Source organism: Oryctolagus cuniculus, chromosome X (genome assembly GCF_964237555.1).
Source record: "Oryctolagus cuniculus chromosome X, mOryCun1.1, whole genome shotgun sequence".
NCBI lineage: Eukaryota > Metazoa > Chordata > Mammalia > Lagomorpha > Leporidae > Oryctolagus > Oryctolagus cuniculus.
In genome coordinates this window covers 77228122-77251765 of record NC_091453.1, presented here as the reverse complement: position 1 = coordinate 77251765, position 23644 = coordinate 77228122, and the positions used below count along the sequence as shown (strand labels likewise).

Genomic DNA, 23644 nt, shown 5'->3' with positions numbered 1-23644 from the left:
GCTTAATGTTCTGTACTACAATGCCTGCCCCAAAATAATGTTCCTTTTGATTTACTCAACAGAAACTGATTAGAGTCTCAAAACAGAACCCTGATTAGCATTTGACTAAACATTTAGAAGGTGTATGTATGCTACAAAATAGCTACTGTTTTCCTTCTCTTCAATTCTCACCAGAGATTCCACTTTGCAGTTCAGTGCAGAAATTCTGAGGACTGTAGAAAAGCCTAATGGGGTTGGCATGTTACAAAACCATCTCATGGGACACAGAGCAGGATGCAGAACCATAAAAAATTATCTGGAAGAACAAACAGAAGATAAGCAACATAAAATATGTGCTCTTTATTTTAACTGACAAAACATGTATATATCCACGGTTTTCAATGTTTTAGGTTATCTATCTGTTGTGGAATGGATAAATCAAAGTTATTGGCTAGATATTATTTTAGCATATTATTTAAGTATAGTTGTAGTCCTAGTTAAATTTTTTTTTGAGAAACAGCAGCATCTATATACTGACAATTCCAGGTACTTTTCTAATAAGATACAGGCCATTGCTTAATTCAGGTATTTGTACAGTCCAGCCATTTATAGGAAAAGGGAAGGGAAAGGCGGACACAACTTAAGATACACATGTTGGAGGGAATGTACTATAAACTGTTTCCTTTTTTTGGTTAAAACCCCCAAAACTTTATAACCAATATCCTACTCAGAAGCAAAGGTGGGCTAGAAAAACTTCAGGGTTTTTAATCTGGCATTCATGTCTATCTTCTCATTTCCCATGTAACAACTTACATGGGTAATACTACAGTCCACCACCAGAATACCTAAAAGTAACACCAAATACCAGGAAAGAAAAAGTGTTAACAAAAGAAAGCTGAGATGATGGCGTCGGAGGGCAGGCGGGCGCCTCAATAGAAGCAGACGGTGTGCAGGAAGGCCCTGCCGCTCTTCTCCTCGAACTCCTGGAGCAGCTCCTCGATCTCGTTCTCCATGTCCTCGGTGTGCTGAATACACTGACAAAGCTCACAGATGAGGAACGCTCCCAGAGTTGCCTCTTCGGGGTTGTCCTGGATGTCTACGTTAACCACGTGCACTGGCTGGCAGGTCTCCTGTTCTCTGGAGTTCAGGTCTTCCACCACCTGGTCGTAGACTCTCTCTTCACAAGTGAGGATCAGATCAAATAGATCTTTGCAGCTCTGGAACCTTTCTGGTCGGGGCTTGATCCTCCTATTTCTGTCTAACATATGTAAAATGCCATTCTGTGTATAGAGTTCTTTGTCTTTCCTCAGAAGATCATTGTACATCTGATCATAAGTGGTTTTGAAATCGTACACGTTTGGCTTGTCGGGCGCTGGTCCTGGAAGCTTCACATGAGTTCCCGTTCCAAAGGACCTTACGTTGAATCCCCGTTTGCTGAGGATGTTGTGCGCTTCCATGCTCCGGTTCTGGTTACTGGAGCACACCACTGCCACCCGCAGTGGCATGGCGGCGGCCGCACCTACTCCGAGACTCCCACACCGCGAAGCCCTTCGGTGCAAGCAAAAACGGCCGCCCGGCGACCGGATGTTGGCATCCTAGAAGCGGCGTTGACGTAGCGCGTGCGGACGCACGGCGCTGGCGTCTGCGTGACGCCTCTGGGCGGGCACTCCCCGCCCCTTTGCGCCGTAGGCCCGCCCCGCCGTTTGGGCGCGCGGCTTCTGAACTGCTGGCGGCAAGTGTCTGCAGCGGCTGCGGGCACAGTTCAGGCTCGCGGGCGCCGGCCGAGATTTGTGTGTTTTTTTTTTTTTTTTCCTTTTTAAAAGTCAGGTATAGATATAAACCTTTAATTGTCTTTCACGGACTTTTATGCACCTCTGTTTTAATATGTCTATACCGTGTGGAATAGTTGAACTTAACGGTGCCCCTCTCCCTTTGTCCCCTCTCCCCTCTCCCCTCTCCCCTCTCCTCTCTCCTCTCTCCTCTTTCCCTTCTCCATCCCCTTTCCCCTTTTGGTGGGGAGAACACTTAGAATGTAAGGTATCAGAGATTTTCAAATATACAATACATGTTACCAAGTATATTCACCAATATGTTAAATAGATTTCTTTAATTTACTCCTAACTGAAATTGTGTGATCTTTGACCTCCATCTTGCCACTCCTCCCACTTGCAGCTTTTGGTAACTAATATTCTACTCTCTGCTTCTGTGAGTTTGACGTTTTGAGATTCCACTGATAAGTGAGATCATGCAGTATTTGTCTTTCTGTGCCTGGTATATTTCATTTAACATAATGTCCTCCAGCTTCATGCTTCATTGGTGTTGCAAATGACAGGATTTCCTCCTTTTTATGACTAAATAGTATTCCATTATGTGTATTTGGGCTGCATTTTCTTTGTTCATATGTGGATGAACACTGATTCCATGTCTTGGCGATTGTGAATAGTACTGCAGTAAACGTGGCAATGCAGTTATCTCTGACATTCTCATCTCATTTTCTTTGGCTATATGCAGGTACTTCACAACTTAGTGGAAAAACAGAATTAAAACAGTTAATTTTGGTGCAAAAAAATTTGAAATCTATACGCAGTTTACCCATAATACACAATTTCCATGAACCGTTTGAATATCTCCTCATATATGTAGTAATGGGGTTGCTGGACCATATCTAAGTTCTATTTTTAATATTTTGAAGAGCTTCCATACTGTTTTCCATAATGGCCACACTAATTTTTATAATGGCCATTCTAACAGGTATGAAGTAATATCTTATTTTTTTTTAAAGATTTATTTTATTTATTTGAAAGAGTTACAGAGAGAGGTAGAGACAGAGAGATGTCTTCCATCCGTTGATTCACTCCCCAGAGGGCTGCAATGGCTGGAAATGTGCTGATCTGAAGCCAGGAGCCAAGAGCTTCTTCCAGGTCTCCCATGTGGGTGCAGGGACCCGAGGACTTGGGCCATCCTCCACTGCTTTCCTAGGCCACAGTGGAGAGCTGGATCAGAAGTGGAGCCCCCGGTATTTGAGCTGGATGAAAAGTGCAGCAGCTAGGACTCGATTGGTGCCCATGTGGGATGATGGCACTGCAAGCGGTGGCTTTACCCTCTATGGCATAGTGCTGGCCCCTGAGTTGGTTTTTAATATGAATATATGATGTGAGATAAGGGTCTAGCTTTATTCTTCTGCAGATATCCAGTTTTCCAACACAATTTATTGAAAAGACTGTTCTCATTTTGGCATGTTGAACATAGGTTGGTTATAAAAGTGTGAATATATTTCTGGGATATCTATTCTTTTTCATTGATCTGTATCCTGCTTTTATGCCTGCTTCATGCTGTTTTGGTTACTATGGTTTTGTAGCATATTTTGAAATCAGGTCATGTAATGCCTCCAACTTTCTTTCGTTCAAAATTGCACTGGTTATTTTTTTGAGTGTGATTCAATGCACAATTTAAGATTTTTTTCTACTTCTGTGAAAAATGTCATTAAGAGTTTGATAGAGTTTTTTTTAATCTATAGATCACTTTAGGTAGTATGGATATTTTAACAATATTAATTCTTCCAATCCATGAATATAAGATATCTTTCCATTTATTGTGTCTTCAGTTTCTTTCATGAATATTTTATTGTTTTCATCGTACAGGTTTTTGTCTCCTTAGTTAAATGAGTATTGGAAGCATTTTTAAAATAATTATTGGAAAGCATTTTTAAAATAAACATTGGAAATGAAATTGTTATCTTGGTTTCTTTTTTTTTTTTTTTTGATAGGCAGAGTGGACAGTGAAAGAGAGAGAGAGACAGAGAGGAAGGTCTTCTTTTTTTCCGTTGGTTCACCCCACAATGGCCACTACAGCCAGCACGCTGCGGCCGGCGCATTGAGCTGATCCAAAGCCAGGAGCCAGGTGCTTCTCCTTGTCTCCCATGCGGGTGCAGGGCCCAAGCACTTGGGCCATCCTCCACTGCCCTCCTGGGCCACAGCAGAGAGCTGGCCTGGAAGAGGAGCAACCGGGACAGAACCGGCGCCCCAACCGAGACTAGAACCCGGTGTGCTGGCACCGCAGGTGGAGGATTAGCCTATTGAGCCGCGGCGCTGGCCTATCTTGGTTTCTTTTTTGGGTATTTCTTCATTAGTGTATAGAAATAATACTGATTTTTGTAAGTTGATGTAGTATCTGGCAACTAAATTCTTTTTTTTAGTCCTAGCAGTTTTTTGGTGAAGTCCTTTGGGATTTCCTTCTTTTTTCTTTTTTTTTTAAAGATTTATTTATTTTATTTATTAATTTGAAAGTCAGAGCTACACAGAGAGGACAGGCAGAGAGAAAGAGAGAGAGGTCTTCCATCTGTTGGTTCACTCCTCAGTTGGCTGCAACGGCCGGAGCTGCGCCAATATGAAGCCAGGAGCCAGAGCTTCTTCTGGGTCTCCCACGCAGGTGCAGGGGCCCAAGGACTTGGGCTATCTTCTGCTGCTTTCCCCGGCCATAACAGAGAGTTGAATGGGAAGAGGAGCAGCCAGAACTTGAACCGGCGCCCATATGGGACGTCAGCACTGCAGGCTGTGGCTTTACCCGCTATGCCTCAGTGCCGGCCCCTGGGCTTTCTTTTAAAATAAAATTTTAAAGATGTATTTATTTGAGAGGCAGGGTTACAGGCAGAGAGAGACAGACAGACAGACAGAGAGTGAGGTCTTACATCTGCTGGTTCACTCCCCAAAAGGCTGCAATGGCTGGAGCTGGGCTGATTTGCAGCCAGGAGCCAGAAGTTTCTTCTGGGTCTTCCACATGGGTACAGGGGCCCAAGCACTTGGGCCATCTTCCACTGCTTTCACAGGCGAATTAGCAAGTAGTGGGATCAGAAGTGGAGTAGCTGGGACTTGAACTGATGCCCCTGTGGGATGCCACCACTGCAGGTGGAGACAACCTACAACGCCACAGTGCTGGCCCCTAAAAGAATATTTATTTATTTTCATTTTACGTAAAGGGCTAAGAGATAGACATGGGCGGCAAGATAGAGAAAGATATATGTCTCCCCTATACTGGTTTACTCTGCTTTTCAATATGTAAATTTAAATACAATTTTAAAAAGTTTATAAACTTGAAGTATTTTCTGCTCAAGGACTTCTTAATATTAAATATGTTGGCCGGCGCCGTGGTTCAATAGGCTAATCCTCCACCTTGCGGTGCCGGCACACCGGGTTCTAGTCCTGGTCGGGGCGCCGGATTCTGTCCCGGTTGCCCCTCTTCCAGGCCAGCTCTCTGCTGTGGCCCGGGAGTGCAGTGGAGGATGGCCCAAGTGCTTGGGCCCTGCACCCGCATGGCAAACCAGGAAAAGCACCTGGCTCCTGGCTCCTGGCTTCGGATCAGCGCGATGCGCTGGCTGCAGCGCGCTGGCAGCGGCGGCCATTGGAGGGTGAACCAACGGTAAAGGAAGACCTTCCTCTCTGTCTCTCTCTCTCTCACTGTCCACTCTGCCTGTCAAAAAACAAAAAAAAAATATTAAACATGTATTAATTTAGCCTGGAGTTAAAGTGTGACAAAAGTATGTAATATGATGCAAGTTAATGTTTTAACTATGGTAAAATGCTTTGCTTGTTTTTTTTCTAAATGTGATTGTTCCTTTGTCTTTCTGATGATGGTGTTACAGGAGAGGTTCTTTGTAGAAGAAAGAATTTCAGACATGAGCAGAGTAGTATTTTTTTTAAAAGATTTATCTCTTTATTTGAAAATAAGAGTCACACAGAGAGAGAAGGAAAGGCAGAGAGAGAGAGAGAGAGAGAAAGAGAGAGAAAGAGGCCTTCCACCTGCTGGTTCATTCACTCCCCAGTTGGCCGCAATGGCCGGAGCTGCGCCAATCCGAAGCCAGGAGCCAGGAGCCAGGAGCTTCTGGATCTCCCACATGGGTGCAGGTATCCAAGGACTTGGGGCATCTTCCACTGCTTTCCCAGGCCATAGCAGAGAGCTGGACCGGAAGTGGAGCAGCTGGGACATGAACTGGCATCCATATGGGATGTGGGCACTGCAGGCAGAGGCTTTACCCACTCTGCCATGGCGCCAGCCCCAGAGAATAGTGTTAAGTGTGGTAACAAAGTTTCTTTCCTCTTTCTTTCTTTCTTTCTTTCTTTCTTTCTTTCTTTCTTTCTTTCTTTCTTTCTTTCTTTCTTTCTCTCTCTCTCTCTCTCTCTCTCTCTCTCTCTCTCTCTTTCTTTCTTTCTTTCTTTCTTTCTTTCTTTCTTTCTTTCTTTCTTTCTTTCTTTCTTTGACAGGCAGAATTAGTGAGAGAGAGAGAGAGGAGAAAGATCTTCCTTCCATTGGTTCACCCCCAAATGGCTGCCACAGCCGGCACACTACACCGATCCGAAGCCAGGAGCCAGGTGCTTCTCCTGGTCTCCCATGCGGGTGCAGGGCCCGAGCACTTGGGCCATCCTCCACTGCCTTCCCGGGCCACAGCAGAGAGCTGGACTGGAAGAGGAGCAACCGGGACAGAATCTGGTGCCCCAACCGGACTAGAACCTGGGGTGCTGGTGCTGCAGGTAAAGGATTAGTCAAGTGAGCCGCGGTGCTGGCCAGTAGCAAAGTTTATTGAAGAGAGTATACATGACAGACCATGTGGGCATCTCAGGAAAATACTGAGAGGCCAGTGTTTGTTCAGACTGGATTTTTTATGGATATGGGTATAGGACATCCGTTTCTCCTCCCCCCTCTATTCTTGTTGTATTGCTGGGTGGAGGGCTCTCTGGGCATGGTGTTCCTGAAATGCCTCCCAGGACTTTATCAGTACAGTATTATTGGACCTAATAGCCACCTTGCTGCAGTGTGTGTGTGTGTGTGTGTGTGTGTGTGAGAGAGAGAGAGAGAGAGAGAAATTTCCCCCTTAGCTGCTCATGGGAGAGGGCTAGTACCCACCTAACAAGGTTATCGAACAAGGACAAGACTTTTGATGTTCAAAATGCTGTTCTGCTTCCATGGCTTGCTTCTTTCTTTCCTCATTCAACTACATATAAATTCTCATTTTCTTAAAAAAAATTCCCATTTTCTTCATCCCTTCTTTTTAATTTTTTCTTTTTAAGATTTATTTATTTATTTGGAGGGCAGAGTTAGAGAGAGAGAGAGAGAGAGATATCTTCCATCTGCTGGTTCACTCCCCAAATGGCCACAATGGCTGGAGCTGGGCCAATCCAAAGCCAGGAGCCAGGAGCTTCTTTTAGGTCTCCCACGTGGGTGCAGGGGCTCAAGCTCATGGGCCATCCTCTGCTGCTTTCCCTGGCCATTACCAGCGAGCTGGATCAGACGTGGAGCAGCCCAGACTAAAACCAGTGCCCGTACATGAGATGCTGGCAGTGTAGGCAGTGTCTATCCGCTAGACCATAGTGCTGGCCCCGTTCGTCTTCTCTTATACATGTAGGTTCGTATCTACATTGGTGCCTAACATCAGGACAGTTACCCAAAATTTGGGATACATGGTTTGAATATGTGTTTAATGATGTAAAAATTCAGATGTTTGAATTAAAGCTAATTTTTTATTATGGAAGTTATTGTTAATTTTCCTTTATAAAAGTTATCACTACTTCTGATTAATGCCAAAGAATATACAGCTTCACAACTAGGATACATTAAATATAAAAAATTAATGTTGGATCCGGTGCTGTGGAATAGTAGGTTGAGCTGCCGCCTGCAACACCGGCATCCCATGTGGGTGCCGATTCAAGTCCCAGTTGCTCCACTTCCCATCTAGCTCCCTGCTAGTATGCCTGGCAAAGCAGCAGAACATGGTCCAAGTGCTTGGGCCTTTGCCACCCATGTGGGTCTGAGACCTGGAAGAAGCTCCAGACTCCTGGCTTTGGCCTGGCACAGCCTGGTCCTTGCAGCCATCTGGGGAGTGAACTAGTGGATGGGCAATCTCTCTCTGTGTCTCTCTCCACCCTCCCACCCCATGGCTCTGCCTTTCAACTAAATTACTTTTAAATTAATTTCTGAAAAATACTATAAAAATTTGCAAATCTATTGAATGGTTGGCAAATCTATTGAAACTGGGTCTTTGTGCTGTAACTGGGAATGTGGGAGCTTAGCCTGAATGTCTTATTGATTAGGGGACTTAGGAACCAGTTTGAAGGAGCTACAAGTTGCCATACCATGACAATATGAACATCAAGGGGTGAATTATATATTGTTTCAAAAATTATTTGAGAGCGAGCGAGTTTCCATTCTACTGGCACACTCCTCAAATACCTGCGAAAGCTTTGAGGCAGAAGCCAGAGCTGGGAACACATCCAAGTTTCTGATGTGAGTGGTAGGAACCCAGCTACTTAAGTCATCACCACCATCCCCCCTTAGTTTGCATTAGCAGGAAGTTGGAATCTGGAGCCAGGGATTGAACGCAGGCACTTCTGTGTGGGACATGGGGGTACTAATTGGCTTCTTACGTGCTGGGCCAAACACTCATCCTGAGAATTATTATATTTAATTAAAGGCAGAAAAGTTGAGTGTCTATAAGAATACTCAGAGAGGAAAATTACTATGTCTTCCTCTTTTTTGAAAGATTTTATTTTATTCATTTGAAAGAGAGTTACAGAGAGAGGTAGAGACAGAGAGAGTGGTCTTCCATCCACTGGTTCACTCCCCAGGTGGCCGCAACGGCCGGAGCAGCGCTGATCTGAAGCCAGGAGCTTCTTCCAGGTCTCCCATGTGGGTGCAGGGGCCCAAGGACTCAGCCCATCCTCCATGCTTTCCCAGGCCATATCAGAGAGCTGGATCGGAAGAGGAGTAGCTGGGACTAGAACTGGCGCCCATATGGGATGCCGACGCCTCAGGCCAGGGCTTTAACCCACTGCACCACAGTGCTGGCTCCTCCTCTTTTTTTTTTTTTTTTTAAAGATTTGTTTTTATTTGAAAGACAGTTACGGGGTGGGGGTGGGGGAGGTCTTCCATCCCATGGTTCACTCCCCAAGTGGCTGCAACAGTCGTAGCTGATCCAAAGCCAGGAGTCAGGAGCTTCCTCTGGGTCTTGGGCCATCCTCTGCCGCTTTCCCAAGCACACTAGCAGGAAGCTGGTTTGTAAGTAGAGCAGCCGGGACTCGAACCAGCTCCCCTATGGGTTGCCAGCACTGCAGGCCAGGGCCTCAACTCACTACAGCACAACACCAGCCCCTATGTCTTCATCTTCCAAATGAGTATATTCATTTGATTATATAAGACAGAGATGCCAAACTGATATCAAAGTATGATGAGACATTCCATGTACAGATACGACAGACCTTACCATTCTACCTAGGTGAACAGTGCCATGTCTTGCAATCTGTAGATTAGAGCCTCATCAAAAACAATGTCATTTATACATAACTACTGGACACCATACGCAATCCTATTCAGCACCCAGAACCGCAGTAAAGTGCCAAGGCTTCCAGTCCTTGGTTCTCATATCATGCTACTTTATATATCATCACAGCTCCTCAGGATAGATCTGTGAGCATTTCAAACAGGCCTATCATCTACAACAGGCCCAAAGAGAACCTTGTTACTATTAAAAAGTCTTAGCCACAACATGTGCGTTAATCTCATCACTAGTCTAGTTAAACTACCATTAAATAAATATACTAGTAATTGCTCTTCTGTCAGAAAAGAAGGTTCTTTTTTTCTTTTTTAATTTTTTAATTAATTTATTTTTTGACAGGCAGAGTTAGACAGTGAGAGACAGAGAGAGAAAGGTCTTCCTTCCTTTGGTTCACCACCCAATTGGCTGCCACGGCCGGTGTGTTGAGCTGATCCGAAGCCAGGAGCCAGGTGCTTCCTCCTGGTCTCCCATGCGGGTGCAGGGCCCAAGCACTTGGGCCATCCTCCACTGCCTTCCCGGGCCACAGCAGAGAGCTGGACTGGAAGGGGAGCAACCGGGACAGAACCCGGGATGCCAGCGCTGCAGGTGGAGGATTAGCCTAGCGAGCCACGGCGCAGGCTGAAAAGAAGGTTCTAACCAATAACTACAAGAAATTAATCTATGTGTAATAATCTCCCTAGAGGCTTCTGGTTTTTGTCAGTGAATCCGGGAATTAAAAAAAAAATGCCATAGGCCGGCGCCGCGGCTCACTAGGCTAATCCTCCGCCTAGCGGCGCCGGCACACCGGGTTCTAGTCCCGGTCGGGGCGCCGGATTCGTCCCGGTTGCCCCTCTTCCAGGCCAGCCCTCTGCTGTGGCCAGGGAGTGCAGTGGAGGATGGCTCAGGTGCTTGGGCCCTGCACCCCATGGGAGACCAGGAAAAGCACCTGGCTCCTGGCTCCTGCCATCGGATCAGCGCGGTGCGCCGGCCGCAGCGCGCCAGCCGCGGCGGCCATTGGAGGGTTAACCAACGGCAAAGGAAGACCTTTCTCTCTGTCTCTCTCTCTCACTGTCCACTCTGCCTGTCAAAAAAAAAAATGCCATAACAAAAGGAAGGAAAAGAGAATTTGACAATGCAGAGTCAAAGGGGCTTAGTACCACTGACTGAGTACATCAGCCTTCATCAAAATTATCAGCTTTTAAAAATTTGTTTGTTTATTTGAAAGAGTTACAAAGAAGGAGAGGCAGAGGCATAGAGGGAGAGAGAGAGAGGTCTTCCATCCACTGGATCACTGCCCAAATGGCCAAAACAGCTTGGGGCTGTGACCACACTTAAGCCAGGAGCCATGAGCATCATCCAAGACTCCCATGTGGATGCAGGGGCCAAACACTTGGGCCATCTTCCACTGCTTTCCTAGGCACATTAGCAGGGAGCTGGATTGAAGGTGGAGCATCTGAGACTCAAACCAGTTCCCATATGGGATGCTGGTGCTGCAAGTGGCAGCTTTACCTGCTGTACCACCACAGCACTGGCCCCTACCTTAGCTTTATTAACTGTGGAGTTTAACTAAATTTCCTGAGTGGGAAACAAAGGACTTACATGTACTACATATAAGTAGTAGCACAGGTAACTTCTTTAGACTGGATTATAAGAAAAAGTGCAAAATGAGAATGATTTCAATATTCTACCTAGTAAAGCAAGGAGGATGTTACATAATTGATAAATAATTCCATAAACACATTAAAAATAATTCAGAACTTATTTACTGTACTATTCTATAATAGTAATACACAAGTCTTTATAATTTACTAGACTAATTGATTTGTTTGCGTGGGGTAATAGATCAAAAGACTAAGAACAAAAATTGTTCAGTGTATCAAAGTTATACTAAAAATAGTTTTCCTCCTATGCCTTAAAATGTTTATTAAAAGCTACCAACATATCATTAAACAAATAAAAAATACCATGAAACAAATTATCAAGTCTAAATATTTTTAGAAAGCCATTAAAGGATGCATTGTATAAATAACAGTATAATTTTTTTTAAAGATTTATCTATTTTACTTGAAAGAGTTACACAGATAGAGAAGGGGAGAGAGAGAGAGAGAGAGAGAGAGAGAGAGAGAGAGAGGTCTTCCATCTGCTGGTGCATTCCCCAGATGGCTGCAACAGCCGGAACTGCACCAATCTGAAGCCAGGAGCCAGGAACTTCTTCCAGGTCTTTCACATGGGTGTAGGGGCCCAAGGACTTGGGCCATCTTCTACTGCTTTCCCAGGCCATATCAGAGAGTTGGATCAGAAGTGTAGTAGCTGGGTCTGGAACCGGCGCCCTCATGGAATGCCGGCACTGGAGGTGCCGGCTTTAACTGTTAAACCACAGTGCCGGCCCCAACAATATAAATTTAAGAATTTTTTTCTGCCTTGATAAAAAATTAAAGTTAAAGCATAGGTCACACGCTTTCTTTTTTTTTTTTTAAGATTTTATTTATTTATTTGAGATGTAGAGTTAGAGAGAGAGAGAGGTCTTCCATCTGCTTGTTTACTCCCCAAATGGCTGCAGCGGCGGAGCTGGGCCTATCTGAGGGCAGGAGCCAGGAGCTTCTTGCAGGTCTCACACGTGGATGCAGGGAGCCCAAGCTCTTGGGCCATCTTCTACTGTTTTCCCATTAGAGAGCTGGATTTGAAGAGAAGCAGGTGGGACTTGAACCGGTTCCCATATGGGATGCTAGTACCACGGGTGGAGGCTTAGCCTACCGTGCCAAGGTGCTGGCCCCTCACACTTTTTTTAAAAAAAGATTTATTTTTATTTTAAAGAGTTACAGAGAGAAGTAAAGATGAAGAGAGAGAGAGAGGTCTTCCATCTGCTGGTTCACTCCCCAAGTGGCTGCAATGACCGGATCTGAGCCTATCTGAAGCCAGAAGCTGGGAGCTTCCTCTGGGTCTCCCAATTAGGTTCAGGGACCCAAGGTCTTGAGCCATCATTTACTACCCTCCCAGGCCGTAGCAGAGAGCTGAATCGGAAGAGGAGCAGTCGGGACTAGAACCGGCATCCATATTGGATGCTGATGCTTCAGGCCAGAGCGTTAACCTGCTGTGCCACAGTGCTGGCTCCTGATATATCTTGTAATATGAAACTTTAAACTATAAAGACTGTAGCCTCTAACATTATTACATATTTATAGGGTACCATGTGATGTTTTGATATATGTATACATTGTATAATGTCCTATCAGGGTAAATATGTTTATTTCTCAAACATCTAACATTCAAACTCCTGTCTTCTAGTTTTTTTTTAAATAGAGAAATATGTAGCACATTAACATTATAGTCACCCTACTGTGCAATAGAACCTCAAAATTTGTTACTCCTCTATAGCTATAACTTAGTACTTATCAATCGGTCTTTCCTGATCTGTCCTGCCTGTCTTTCCTTCTCCAGCCTAAAATAACCATCACTTTATCTTCTATGAGAACACTATTTTTTAGAGTGCACTTTTTAGAGTACACATGTGAGTGAGGTCATGTAATACTTGTATTTTTGTACTTGGCTTATTGTATTAATGTAATGACCTTCAATTCCATCCTTTAAAAATGTTTCATGCTTTTTTATGGGTGAGTAGTATTCCATTTTGTACATGTACCACATTTTCTTTATCTGTTCACTAGTGGATGGAAACTTAGGTTGTTTCCATTTCTTGGTTACTGTGAATAGTGCTGCGATAAATGCAGCATTGCAGATGCTTCTTCAATAGATCAATTTCATTTCCCTTTGATATATACCCAGGACTGGGAATGCTGGATCATTTGGTAGTTCTGTGTTTGGTTATTGAGAAACCTTAATATTTTTCACCACAGTGAGTTCACTAATAATTGACGTTTCCACCAACAGTGTGCCAGTATTCTCTTTTCTTCACATCCTCACCAACACTTACTCCTTTTTGTCTTTTTTGATGATGGCCAATCTAATTTGAGTGAGGTGATATCTCACTGTGGTTTTGATTTGCATTTCCCATATGATTAGCAAAGTTGAGCATTTTTTCGCATACCTGTTAGTTATTTGTATGTCTTCCTTTGAGAAATGTCTTTTTTAGATCTACTGATCATTTTTATTTGAATTAGTTTTTTTTTTTTTGCTATTGAGTTACTTGAATTCCTTATATATTCTGGCTATTAAACTCTTGTTAGATGTATGGTTTGCAAATATTATCTTCCATTATTTTTAGGTTATTTCTTCAGTTTGTTGATTATACCCTTTGCTGTACAGAAATGATAAGATATTGAAGGTGTGATAGGAAATTAAATTTGCTAGCTAAACTTGTGATAGGGAAGCCATTTTCTTTTAAAAGGATTTTATTTATTTGAAAGGCAGAGGTATAGGGGGAGGTATCTATCTATCTGTCTGTCTATCTATCTATCTATTTATCTATCTTACAACCACTGGTTCACTTTCCAAATGGCCGTAATGGCTAGGGATGGGCCAGACCAAAGCCAGGTACCCAGAGCTCCATTCGAGGTTCCTGCATGGGTAGCAGGGGCCCAAGCACTCCACTGTCTTCACTCGTATATTATCAGGGACCTGGATCAGAAGTGGAGTGGTCGGGCCTTGAACTGGAGCCCATGTGGGATGCCAGCGTTTTAGGTGGCAGCTTAACTTGCTGCGCCAGCCCCAAGGAAGCCTTTTTCTATGACCTCACTGACCTTATTAAAGTTTGCCTGACCAAAACATAGACCATATAAATTATCTCACTAGTTAGGAAAATGGCTGAAGTGTGAGATATTTTCCTTCTTGTGGGTTATTCAAATAAAAGAAATACTGTTTTTCAAAATAAAGTGGCACAAATTTGTTTTTTTCCCATATAACTCAGAAGTGAATAGCAAAAATAAATAATTTAAGAAGTCAACATTAGTCATGGCAATCTTTACTTAACATACGCTAAATTGATATTCTGTATATAAAGATAATTGAAAATTAATCATGATGTGAAGGGGAAGGGGAGAGGGAGTGGGAGAGGGGAGCGTTGTGGGTGGGAGGGAAGATACGGGGGGGGAGGAGGCTATTGTGGTCCATAAGCTGTACTTTGGAAATTTATGCTCATTAAATAAATAAAAAAAAGAACAATAATGTATACCTCATGGAGTTCTTACAAGGATTAAATGAGATCATAAATCAAAAAAAAAATTTGTCATGGCTATTTCTAGACTTACCCCTGGGAAAAATTCACTGGTTCCTTCTATACTTCAAGTTCTGACCTACTAACATTACATACTGGGTCCCATCTCTCCTTCCTTTGACATTTTCTTCTCTCCTCATCTCCCTTGCCTCCCAGATCTGAAATATCTTGACATTTCCTAAAGAGTGAGACTCGACTCATCATAATTACAGACCTTAACCCACATTGCATATTATCATATATACGGTATCTGTGTGTGTATGTGTGTATGTGTTTAGACACTTGTCTGATAGGAGAATGAAAGGCTGGTATCTTTTTTTTTATTGTAGGAACAAATACATAGTATTTATCTTTAGATAATATAAATAATATTTAATATCAGTAACATTAAATTTATTCATAATATAATGTAAATATCATCCCTATCTGTCTTAGTTCATTCAGACTGCTATAACAAAATAAAACAGAAACTGATTTCTCATAGCTCTGGAGGTTGGCATGTAGAAAATTAAGGCATCAGCAGATTTGTTGTCTGGTAATGGATTTTCCTCATGGATGGCCCTTTCTCTGTCTTCACATGGCAAAAGGCAGGAACACTGTACCCTCACATGGCAGAAGGGGCAAACAGGCTCCCTTAGACACTTAAAATATTTATTTATGTATTTATGTATGTATGTATTTATCTATTCATTTATTTGAAAGAGAGGGAGGGGGAGGGAGGGAGGGAGAGGAAGAGGGATAGAGGGAGAGAGGGAGAGAGGAAGGGGGAGAGAGAGAGAGAGAGAGAGAGAGAGAGAGAGAGAGAATGAATCTTTCTTCCACTGGTTCATTCCCTAAATGGCTACAATGGCTGTGGCTGAGCCAGGCTGAGGCCAGGAACCTAGAACTCTATCTGGGTCTTCCATGTTGGTGGCAGGGCCTTATGTACTTGGGCCATCTTTTGTTGCCTTCCCAAACGCATTAGCAGGGAGCTGGATCCAAAGCAGCGTAGCTAGGGCTCAAACTGGCACTCTGGTGTTGCATGCAGTGGCTTAACTGCCTGTACCAACAATTCTGGCCCCTAGATCTTTTTTTAGAGGCACTAGTCAAGGGCCAGTGCTGTGGCACAGCGGGTTAACGCCCTGGCCTGAAGCGCCGGCATCCCTTATGAGCGCCAGTTCGAGACCCGGCTGCTTCAGTTCCAGTCCAGCTCTCTGCTATGGCCTAGGAAAGCAGTAGAAGATGGCCCAAGTCCTTGGGCCCCTGCACCCATGTGGGAGACCTGGAAGAAGCTCCTGGCTCCTGGCTTTGGATCGGCCAAGTTCCAGCCATTGCAGCCATCTGGTGAGTGAACCAGCGGATGAAAGATCTCTCTTTCTGTGTCTCTCTCTCTCTTCCTCTCCTCTCTCTGTGTAACTCTGACTTTCAAATAAATAAATAAATCTTTAAAGGCACTAATCCCATACATGAGAGCAGAGCCCTTATAACATTATCAACCACCAATAGCTCACCTATTAATACCGTACCTTGGAGAGTGGACAGTGAGAGAGAGAGAGAGACAGAGAGAAAGGTCTTCCTTTTGCCGTTGGTTCACCCTCCAATGGCCGCCGCGGCCGGCGCATTGCGCTGATCCGAAGCCAGGAGCCAGGTGCTTTTCCTGGTCTCCCATGGGGTGCAGGGCCCAAGCACCTGGGCCATCCTCCACTGCACTCCCTGACCACAGCAGAGAGCTGGCCTGGAAGAGGGGCAACCGGGACAGAATCCGGCGCCCCGACCGGGACTAGAACCCGGTGTGCCGGTGCCGCAAGGTGGAGGATTAGCCTATTGAGCCCCAGCGCCGGCTACATTTCTTTTTTTTTTTTAAATATTTTATTTATTTATTTATTTGACAGGTAGAGTTACAGGCAGAGAGAGAGAGAGAGAGAGAGAGAGAGAGAGAGAAAGAGAAAGGTCTTCCTTCCGTTGCTTCACTTTCCAAATGGCCACAGTGGCTGGAGCTGCGCTAATCTGAAGCCAGGAGCCAGATGCTTCTACCTGGTCTCCCATGCGGGTGCAGGGGCCGAAGCACCGGGGCCATCTTCTGCTGCTTTCCCAGGCTATAGTAGAGAGCTGGACTGGAAGAGGAGCAACCGGGACTAGAACTGGCGCCCATATGGGATGCCGGCGCCACAGGCAGAGGATTAACCTAGTGTGCCACGGTGCCGGCCCTGGACATTACATTTCTTTCTTTTTTTTTTTTTTTTGCTTTATTAAAATCTTGAGTTTATTTCACATGTATATTTTTGTTTCTCTATCACTACTACCATGCCCTGTCATAAGATTCCGAACATACTTAAAACCAAGCAAAGGGTGGAGTTCTATCTTTAAAAACTAAACTGGCGTTTTGAACAACACATTCTTGGCAATAGAACTGGACAGCATTTATCAAACACAGTAGGGACAGTTCTCACTCTGCATTATAAAAAGGACAGCCAGATATCAACTGTTATAGAAATGAAGTAAGATGGAAAATTTTAATAATCTGTTTAAACTATTTTCTTAAAGCGATTTCTTCCGCTGCCAAAGATCTTGGATAGCCTCCTGGTCAGTCATCCAGAAGCAACTCTTCACAAAGTTGATGAATTTGGTTTCCATTTTGGGAAGAGAACTATTTTTTTCTATACTTAACTTGCAGGTTTGCTTTACTGTCTTTCTACAGAACTAGGTCCTTTTGATGTTTAAGGGTTTTTTTTTTCTTCTTTTTGAAGGATTCTTAACCTTCTGTTCTTGGTGTTGATGGTTTTGGGTCTTTTGCATTCTGATTTAATTTTTGTGCATTTTTGACAAGGGTATCTTATATAGATTTGTTCACCGGAACTTTTTCTTCAGTTTCCTCCTCATCACAGTCATTGTCTTCTCCCTCTTCTTTTTCATATTAATCTTCATCAGCAGCAAGCTTTACTTTTTTCTGTGGTACCTTGCTGCCAACTCCAGGGGCAGATCGCTTTCCAGATTTTTCTTTTTTTAAAGATTTCAACAATTTGCACATACACACACAAACTGAGAACAAGTTTTACAGTTAATTCTCATAATACAACTCATTGAAGACAGAGGTCCTTCATAGGAAGTAAGTGCACAGTGACTTCTGTTGTTAATTTAACAATTAACACTCTTATGTATGATGTCAGTGTTCACCTGAGGCTCTTGACATGCGCTGCTAGGGCTATGGAAGCCTTTTGAATCCACAGTCTCTGTCAGTATTTAGACAAGGCCATAAGCACAGTGGAAGTTCTCTCCTCCCTTCAGAGAAAGGTACCTCCTTCTTTGATGGCCCCTTCTTTCCACTGGGGTCTCATCCCTTAGTGTAGGACTTTTTTTTTTTTTTGCCACAGTGTCTTGGCTTTCCATGCTCCAGATATTCTTAATAGTTTCATGTCCTCCTTATCCTGTTGATCCAAGTGATCAATTTCTGTTCACAATTGAGCATAGTGATAGGACTAAGAGTCAAAGGGATCACATACACAAGACTAGTGTCTGCAAATACTAGCTGATAGAATAAAAAAGGGAGAGAACGATCCAACATGGGAAGCGAGATACACAGCAGACTCATAGATTGGCAGGTGTTCTAAACAGCACTCTGGCCTCAGAATCAGCCCTTCAGGCATCCGGATCCGGCTGAAAAGCCCATGAGAGTATTTCAGGCATGGAAAGCCAAGACACTGGGAAAAAAAATGACCTAAATGAAAGATCTCTGCAAGTGAGATCCCAGTGGAAAGAAAAGGTCATCAAAGGAGGAGGTACCTTTCTCTGAAGGGAGGAGAGAACTTCCACTTTGACTATGACCTTGTCTAAATATGATCAGAGTCGGTGAACTCAAAAGGCTTCCATAGCCTTGGCAGCTCATGACAAGAGCCTAGGGTGATTACTGATGCCATAAACAAGAATGTCAATTTGTTAAGTCAACAACAGGAGTCACTGTGCACTTACTCATCATGTGGGATCTCTGTCCTTAATGTGCTGTACATTGTGATTTAATGCTATAACTAGTACTCAAACAGTATTTTTCACTTTGTGTTTCTGTGTGGGAACAAACTGTTGAAATCTTTACTTAATATATTCTAAACTGATCTTCTGTATATAAAGAGAATTGAAAATGAATCTTGATGTGAATGGAAGGGGAGAGGAAGCGGGAAAGGGGAGGGTTGCTGGTGGGAGGGAAGTTATGGGGGGAAGCCATTGTAATCTATAATTGTACTTTGGAAATTTATATTCATTAAATATATTCCCTTTGACTCTTAGCCCAAGCACTTGGGCCATCTTCTGCTGCTTCCCCAGGCACATTAGCAGGGAGCTGGATTGAAGGTGGAGCATCTGAGGCTCGAAGCAATGCCCATATGGGATGCTGGCATCACAGGTGGCATATTTACCTGCTGTGCCAGAATGCTGACCCCAAGCTTTCAGTCTTTGATCATTGAGTATGATGTTAGCTGTGGGTTTTTTGTAAGCACCTTTTATGATGTTGAAGAATTTTCCCTGTATTCTTAGTTTTCTGAAAGTTTATATCATGATGGATTTTTTCAAATGTCTTTTCTGTGTCAATTAGTGGATCATGTGGCTATGAAACTTCATTCTTTTGATGTGTTATGTTATATTGATAGATTTTCTTATGTTGAACCAACCTAATGTTCTTCTTCTTTTTTTTTTTCTTTTTTTGACAGGCAGAGTGGACAGTGAGAGAGAGAAAGGTCTTCCTTTTTCCAATGGTTCACCCCTCAGTGGCCGCTGTGGCTGGCGTGCTGTGGCCGGTGCACCACACTGATCCGAAGCCAGTAACCAGGTTCTTCTCCTGATCTCCCATGCGGGTGCAGGGCCCAAGCACTTGGGCCATCCTCCACTGTACTCCCAGGCCACAACAGAGAGCTGGACTGGAAGAGGGGCAACTGGGACAGAATCCGGCGCCCCTGACCGGGATTAGAACCTGGGGTGCTGGTGCCGCACGTGGAGGATTAGCCTATTGAGCTGGGGCGCTGTCCCACCCTAATGTTCTTAAGATAAATCCCACTTGGTCATGTTGAGTAATACTTTTAAAATGCTGCAGAATTCAGTTTGCTGAGATTTTGTTTAGAAATTTTTATATACATATTCATAATGTAAATTAGTGTGTAATTTTAACTGACATTCAATAATTGTACATATTTAGGAGTCCAGTATGCTACTTTGATGCATGTGTATGTTGACATGTGTGTGTATATTGTGCAATGATTGAATCAGTAATTAGCATGTCCATTACGTTAAAGTTTCATTGTTTGTTCATGGTGAGACCATTCAAAATCCCTTTCTCTAGATACTTTGAAAGTCATATTATGTTGTTATTAACTGTGATCACCCTGTTACATAACAGGTAATTGAATCTTACTCCTTTTATTTAATTGCAGCAATGTTTTCAGTAACTAACCTCTGCTTCATCTCTTTATCCCTTCTACCCTCCCTAACCTCTGTTAACCACTGTTGTGTTCTCCACTTCTATAAAAACAGCTTTTTTAGATTTCACATGAGTGTGATTGTACAGCATTTGTCTTTCTTTGCCTGGCTTACTTAACATAATGTCCTCCAGTTCCACCCATGTTTTTGCATATTATAGGATTTCATTAGTTTTTATAGCTGAATAGTATCCTATTATGTACATTTTCTTTATTTATCTATTGATGGACATTTAGATTAATTTCATATCTTGGCTATTGTAAATAATGCCGCAGATAACTCTTCAACATTCTCATTTGGGAAAGCCAGTAGTTATATTTTTAATTTTTTGAGGAACCTTCATACTGCTTTCCATAATGGCCGTACTAATTTACATTCCCACCAACGTTGTACAAAGATTCTCTATCCATATCTTCACAGAACTTGTGATTTTTAATCTTTTTTGTAATAGCCCTTGTAACTGCAATGAAGTGATGTCCCACTGTGATTTTGGTTTGCATTTTCCTGATGATTAGTGATGATGATAAGTTTTAAAATATTTGTTGATCATTTTTATCTTGAGATATATCTATTCAAGTATTTTGTTCACTTTTTATTGGATTATTTGTATTTTTTTCCTGTTGAATTATTTGATTTCCTTATATATTCTGGATATTAACAACTTAGCAAATATGTGGTTTGCAAATATGTTGTTCTACTCTGAAAGTTGTCTGTTTACTCTGTTCAGTGTTTCCTTTATTGTACAGAAGCTTTTTAGTTTGATGTAATTCCATTTGTCAATTTTTGCTTTTTTTGCCTGTGCTGTTGGGTCATATCCCAAATGTCTTTTGCTCAGTTCAGTGTTATATAGCACTTCCCTTTTTTTTTTTTTGGTGGTAGTTTTATCATTTCTGTTTTTAAATTTATTTATTTATTAAAGATTTATTTATTTTACTTGAAAGAGTTACACACAGACAGAAAGAGAGGAATTAGAGAGAGAGAGAGAGAGAGAGAGAGAAAGAGAGAGGTCTTTCATCTGCTGGTTCACTCCCCAGTTGGCCACAATGGCTGGAGCTGCACCAATCCGAAGCCAGGAGCCAGGAGCTTCTTCCAGGTCTCCCACGTGGGTGCAGGGCCCAAGGACTTGGGCCATCTTCTACTGCTTTTCCAGGCCATAGCAGAGAGCTGGATTGGAAGAGGAGCAGCTGGGATTAGAACTGGCGCCCATATGGGATGCCAGCACCTCAGGCCAGGGCGTCAACCCGCTGCACCACAGAGCTGGCCTGTTTTTAAATTTCAGTCTAATCTGTTTTGAGTTGATTTTTATTCATAGTGGGAGATAGATATCTAGCTTCATTTTTCTTTTTCAGATTCCAGTTTTTCCAGCATTATTTATTGAAGAGACATCTTTTTTTCCCCAGTGTGTGTTTGTGGCACTATTGACAAAGATCTGGTGGCTTTGGTGTATGACTTTATTTCTGGACTCTGTATTCTGTTCCATTAGTCTATGAGTCTGTTTCTATGCCAGTATCATGCTGTTTTAGATACTATAGATTTGTACTGTAGTTTTAAGTCTGGTAGTATGGTGCCTCTAGCTTTGTTCTCTCTGCTCAAGAGTGGTTTGGCTATGTGGGGTATTTTGTGATTTTTTTAATATTTTAGCATTTTATCGTTATTTCTTCAAAGAACATCATTTATATTTTAATAGGGATTAAATTGAATCTGTAGATCTATTTATGTAATATTGACATTTTAACAAGTTCAGTTTTCCAGTCCACAGGATATTTTTCTGTTTATCTTTGGAAGCTCATCAATGTTTATACTTTTCCATGTAGAGATTTCTCACTTCTTTTGTAAAATTTATTCCTGAATAATTTAGTTTTTGTAACTATTATGAATGGAATTGATTTACTTTTTTAAAAAAGTTGCACTTTTTTAGAATTTATTTTTTATTTATTTGAAAGGCAAAGTTACAGAGAGAAAGGGAGAGATAGAGAGCAAGAGAATGAGAGAGAGAGAGACCACTTCCATCTACTTGTTCATTCCCCAGATGGAATTTCATCTGGGTCTCCCATGTGGGTAGAAGGGGCCCAAGCACTTGGGCCATCCTTTGTTGCCTTCCCAGGCATTAGTAGAGAGAGAGCTGAATTGGGAGTGGAGCAGCTGGGACTCAAACAGGTGCCCATATTTGATGCTGGTGTCATAGGCGGTGGCTTAGCCTGCTGTACCACAATGCTGGCCTTGATTTCCTTTTTAAAAAAGATTTGTTGATTTATTTGAAAGATATCAGAGATATCAAAGATATCAGAGATAAATAGCAAGTGAAAGAGAGATCCATCTTCCATCTGCTGATTCACTCCCTAAATGCCTACAATAGCTAGGAGCCAAGAATTCCATCCGGGTCTCCAATCTGGGTGGTAGGGACCAAGGCATTTGAGTCATCAGCTGCTTCCTCCCAGAATGCATTGCCAGGAAGCTGGATTGGAAACAAAGTATCTGGGACTTAAACTGGTACTCTGATATGAGATGTGGTCATCCGAAGAGATGGCCTAAACCACTGTGCCACAACACCTTCCTCAGATTTGATCTCTAGTTCTTTTTCAGATAGTTTACTATTAGGGTATAGAAATGCTACTGATTTTTGTATGTTGATTTGTGTCCTCAAACATTATGAAATTTTTTTGTTATAACATATTTTTGGTGCAATCTTTAGGATTTTCTATATGTGAGGTCATGTTGTCTCCAAATAAGGACAATGTGACTTCCTCCTTACTGATTTGGATGCCTTTTCTTTTCTTCTCTTGCCTTGTTCCTCTGGCTAGTACTTCTCGTGGGTTGCTGCACAAAAGTGGTGAAAATAGGTATATTTGTCTTGTTTCAGAACTTACTGGCAAAGCTTTCAGATTCTCCCTGCTCAGAATGTTGTTGGCTATGTGCTTGCTGATATGTCCTTTATTGTTTTGAGGTACCTTTCTAACTTGTTCAGAATTTTTATAGTGATGGCCTATTGTATTTGGTCAAATACGTTTTCTCTACTGAAATGAACAACTGTTTTTGTCCTTTCTGTTGATGAGGTGTGTCACATTTATTGATATGCATGTTGAACCATCCCTGTATTCCTAGATAAATCTCGTTTGATCATGGTATATCATTTCTCTAATGTGTTGTTGAATTCAGTTTCCTAGTATTTTTCTGAGCTTTTTTTTGCATGTGTGCTCATCAGCGATACTGGCCTCCAGTTTTCTTTCTTTCTCCCTCTTTTTTGGTTGTGTTTTTGTCTGGTTTTGGTATCAGGGTAATGATAACAGCATTTCACTAAACAAGTTTGGAAGAATTTTTTTTCAATTCCATTTTTGAAAACAGTTTGATGATAACTGGTATTATTTCTTTAAATGACTTATAAAATTCATCTGTGAAACTCTCAGGTCCCTGACTTTTCTTTGGTGGGAGACTTTTGGCTGCTGTTTAAATATCCTCACTTGTTATCTAGCTATTCAGGTTTTCTATTTCTACCCAACTCAATTTTGATAGGGTATATGTGTCCAGGAATTTATCCAGTTCTTCTGTGTTTTCTAATTTGTTGGCATATATTTGTTTATACTATATTTGTTTATAATAGTCTCTCATAATTGTTTGCATTTCTGTGGTATCAGTTATAATGTCTTCTATTTTATTTCTATTTTTATTTCTGAGATTATTTCTTTTCTCTTTTTTCTTAGTCTTTATTTTTTTTAAGGTTTGTTTATTGGGGCCGGTACTGTGGCTTAGCAGGTAAG

General features: G+C 42.4%; 1 protein-coding gene across 1 annotated transcript; it reads right to left on the bottom strand.

Annotated features, from left to right (window-relative positions):
* Nucleotides 1-315: 315 nt before the first annotated feature.
* On the bottom strand, nt 316-1616 carry LOC100349788 (RNA polymerase II subunit A C-terminal domain phosphatase SSU72). The gene has a single exon (XM_051827328.2). It carries the CDS (start codon nt 1482-1484, stop codon nt 909-911), a length of 576 nt encoding a protein of 191 aa, XP_051683288.1. The 5' UTR covers nt 1485-1616; the 3' UTR covers nt 316-908.
* Between the last annotated feature and the right edge of the window lie 22028 nt (nt 1617-23644).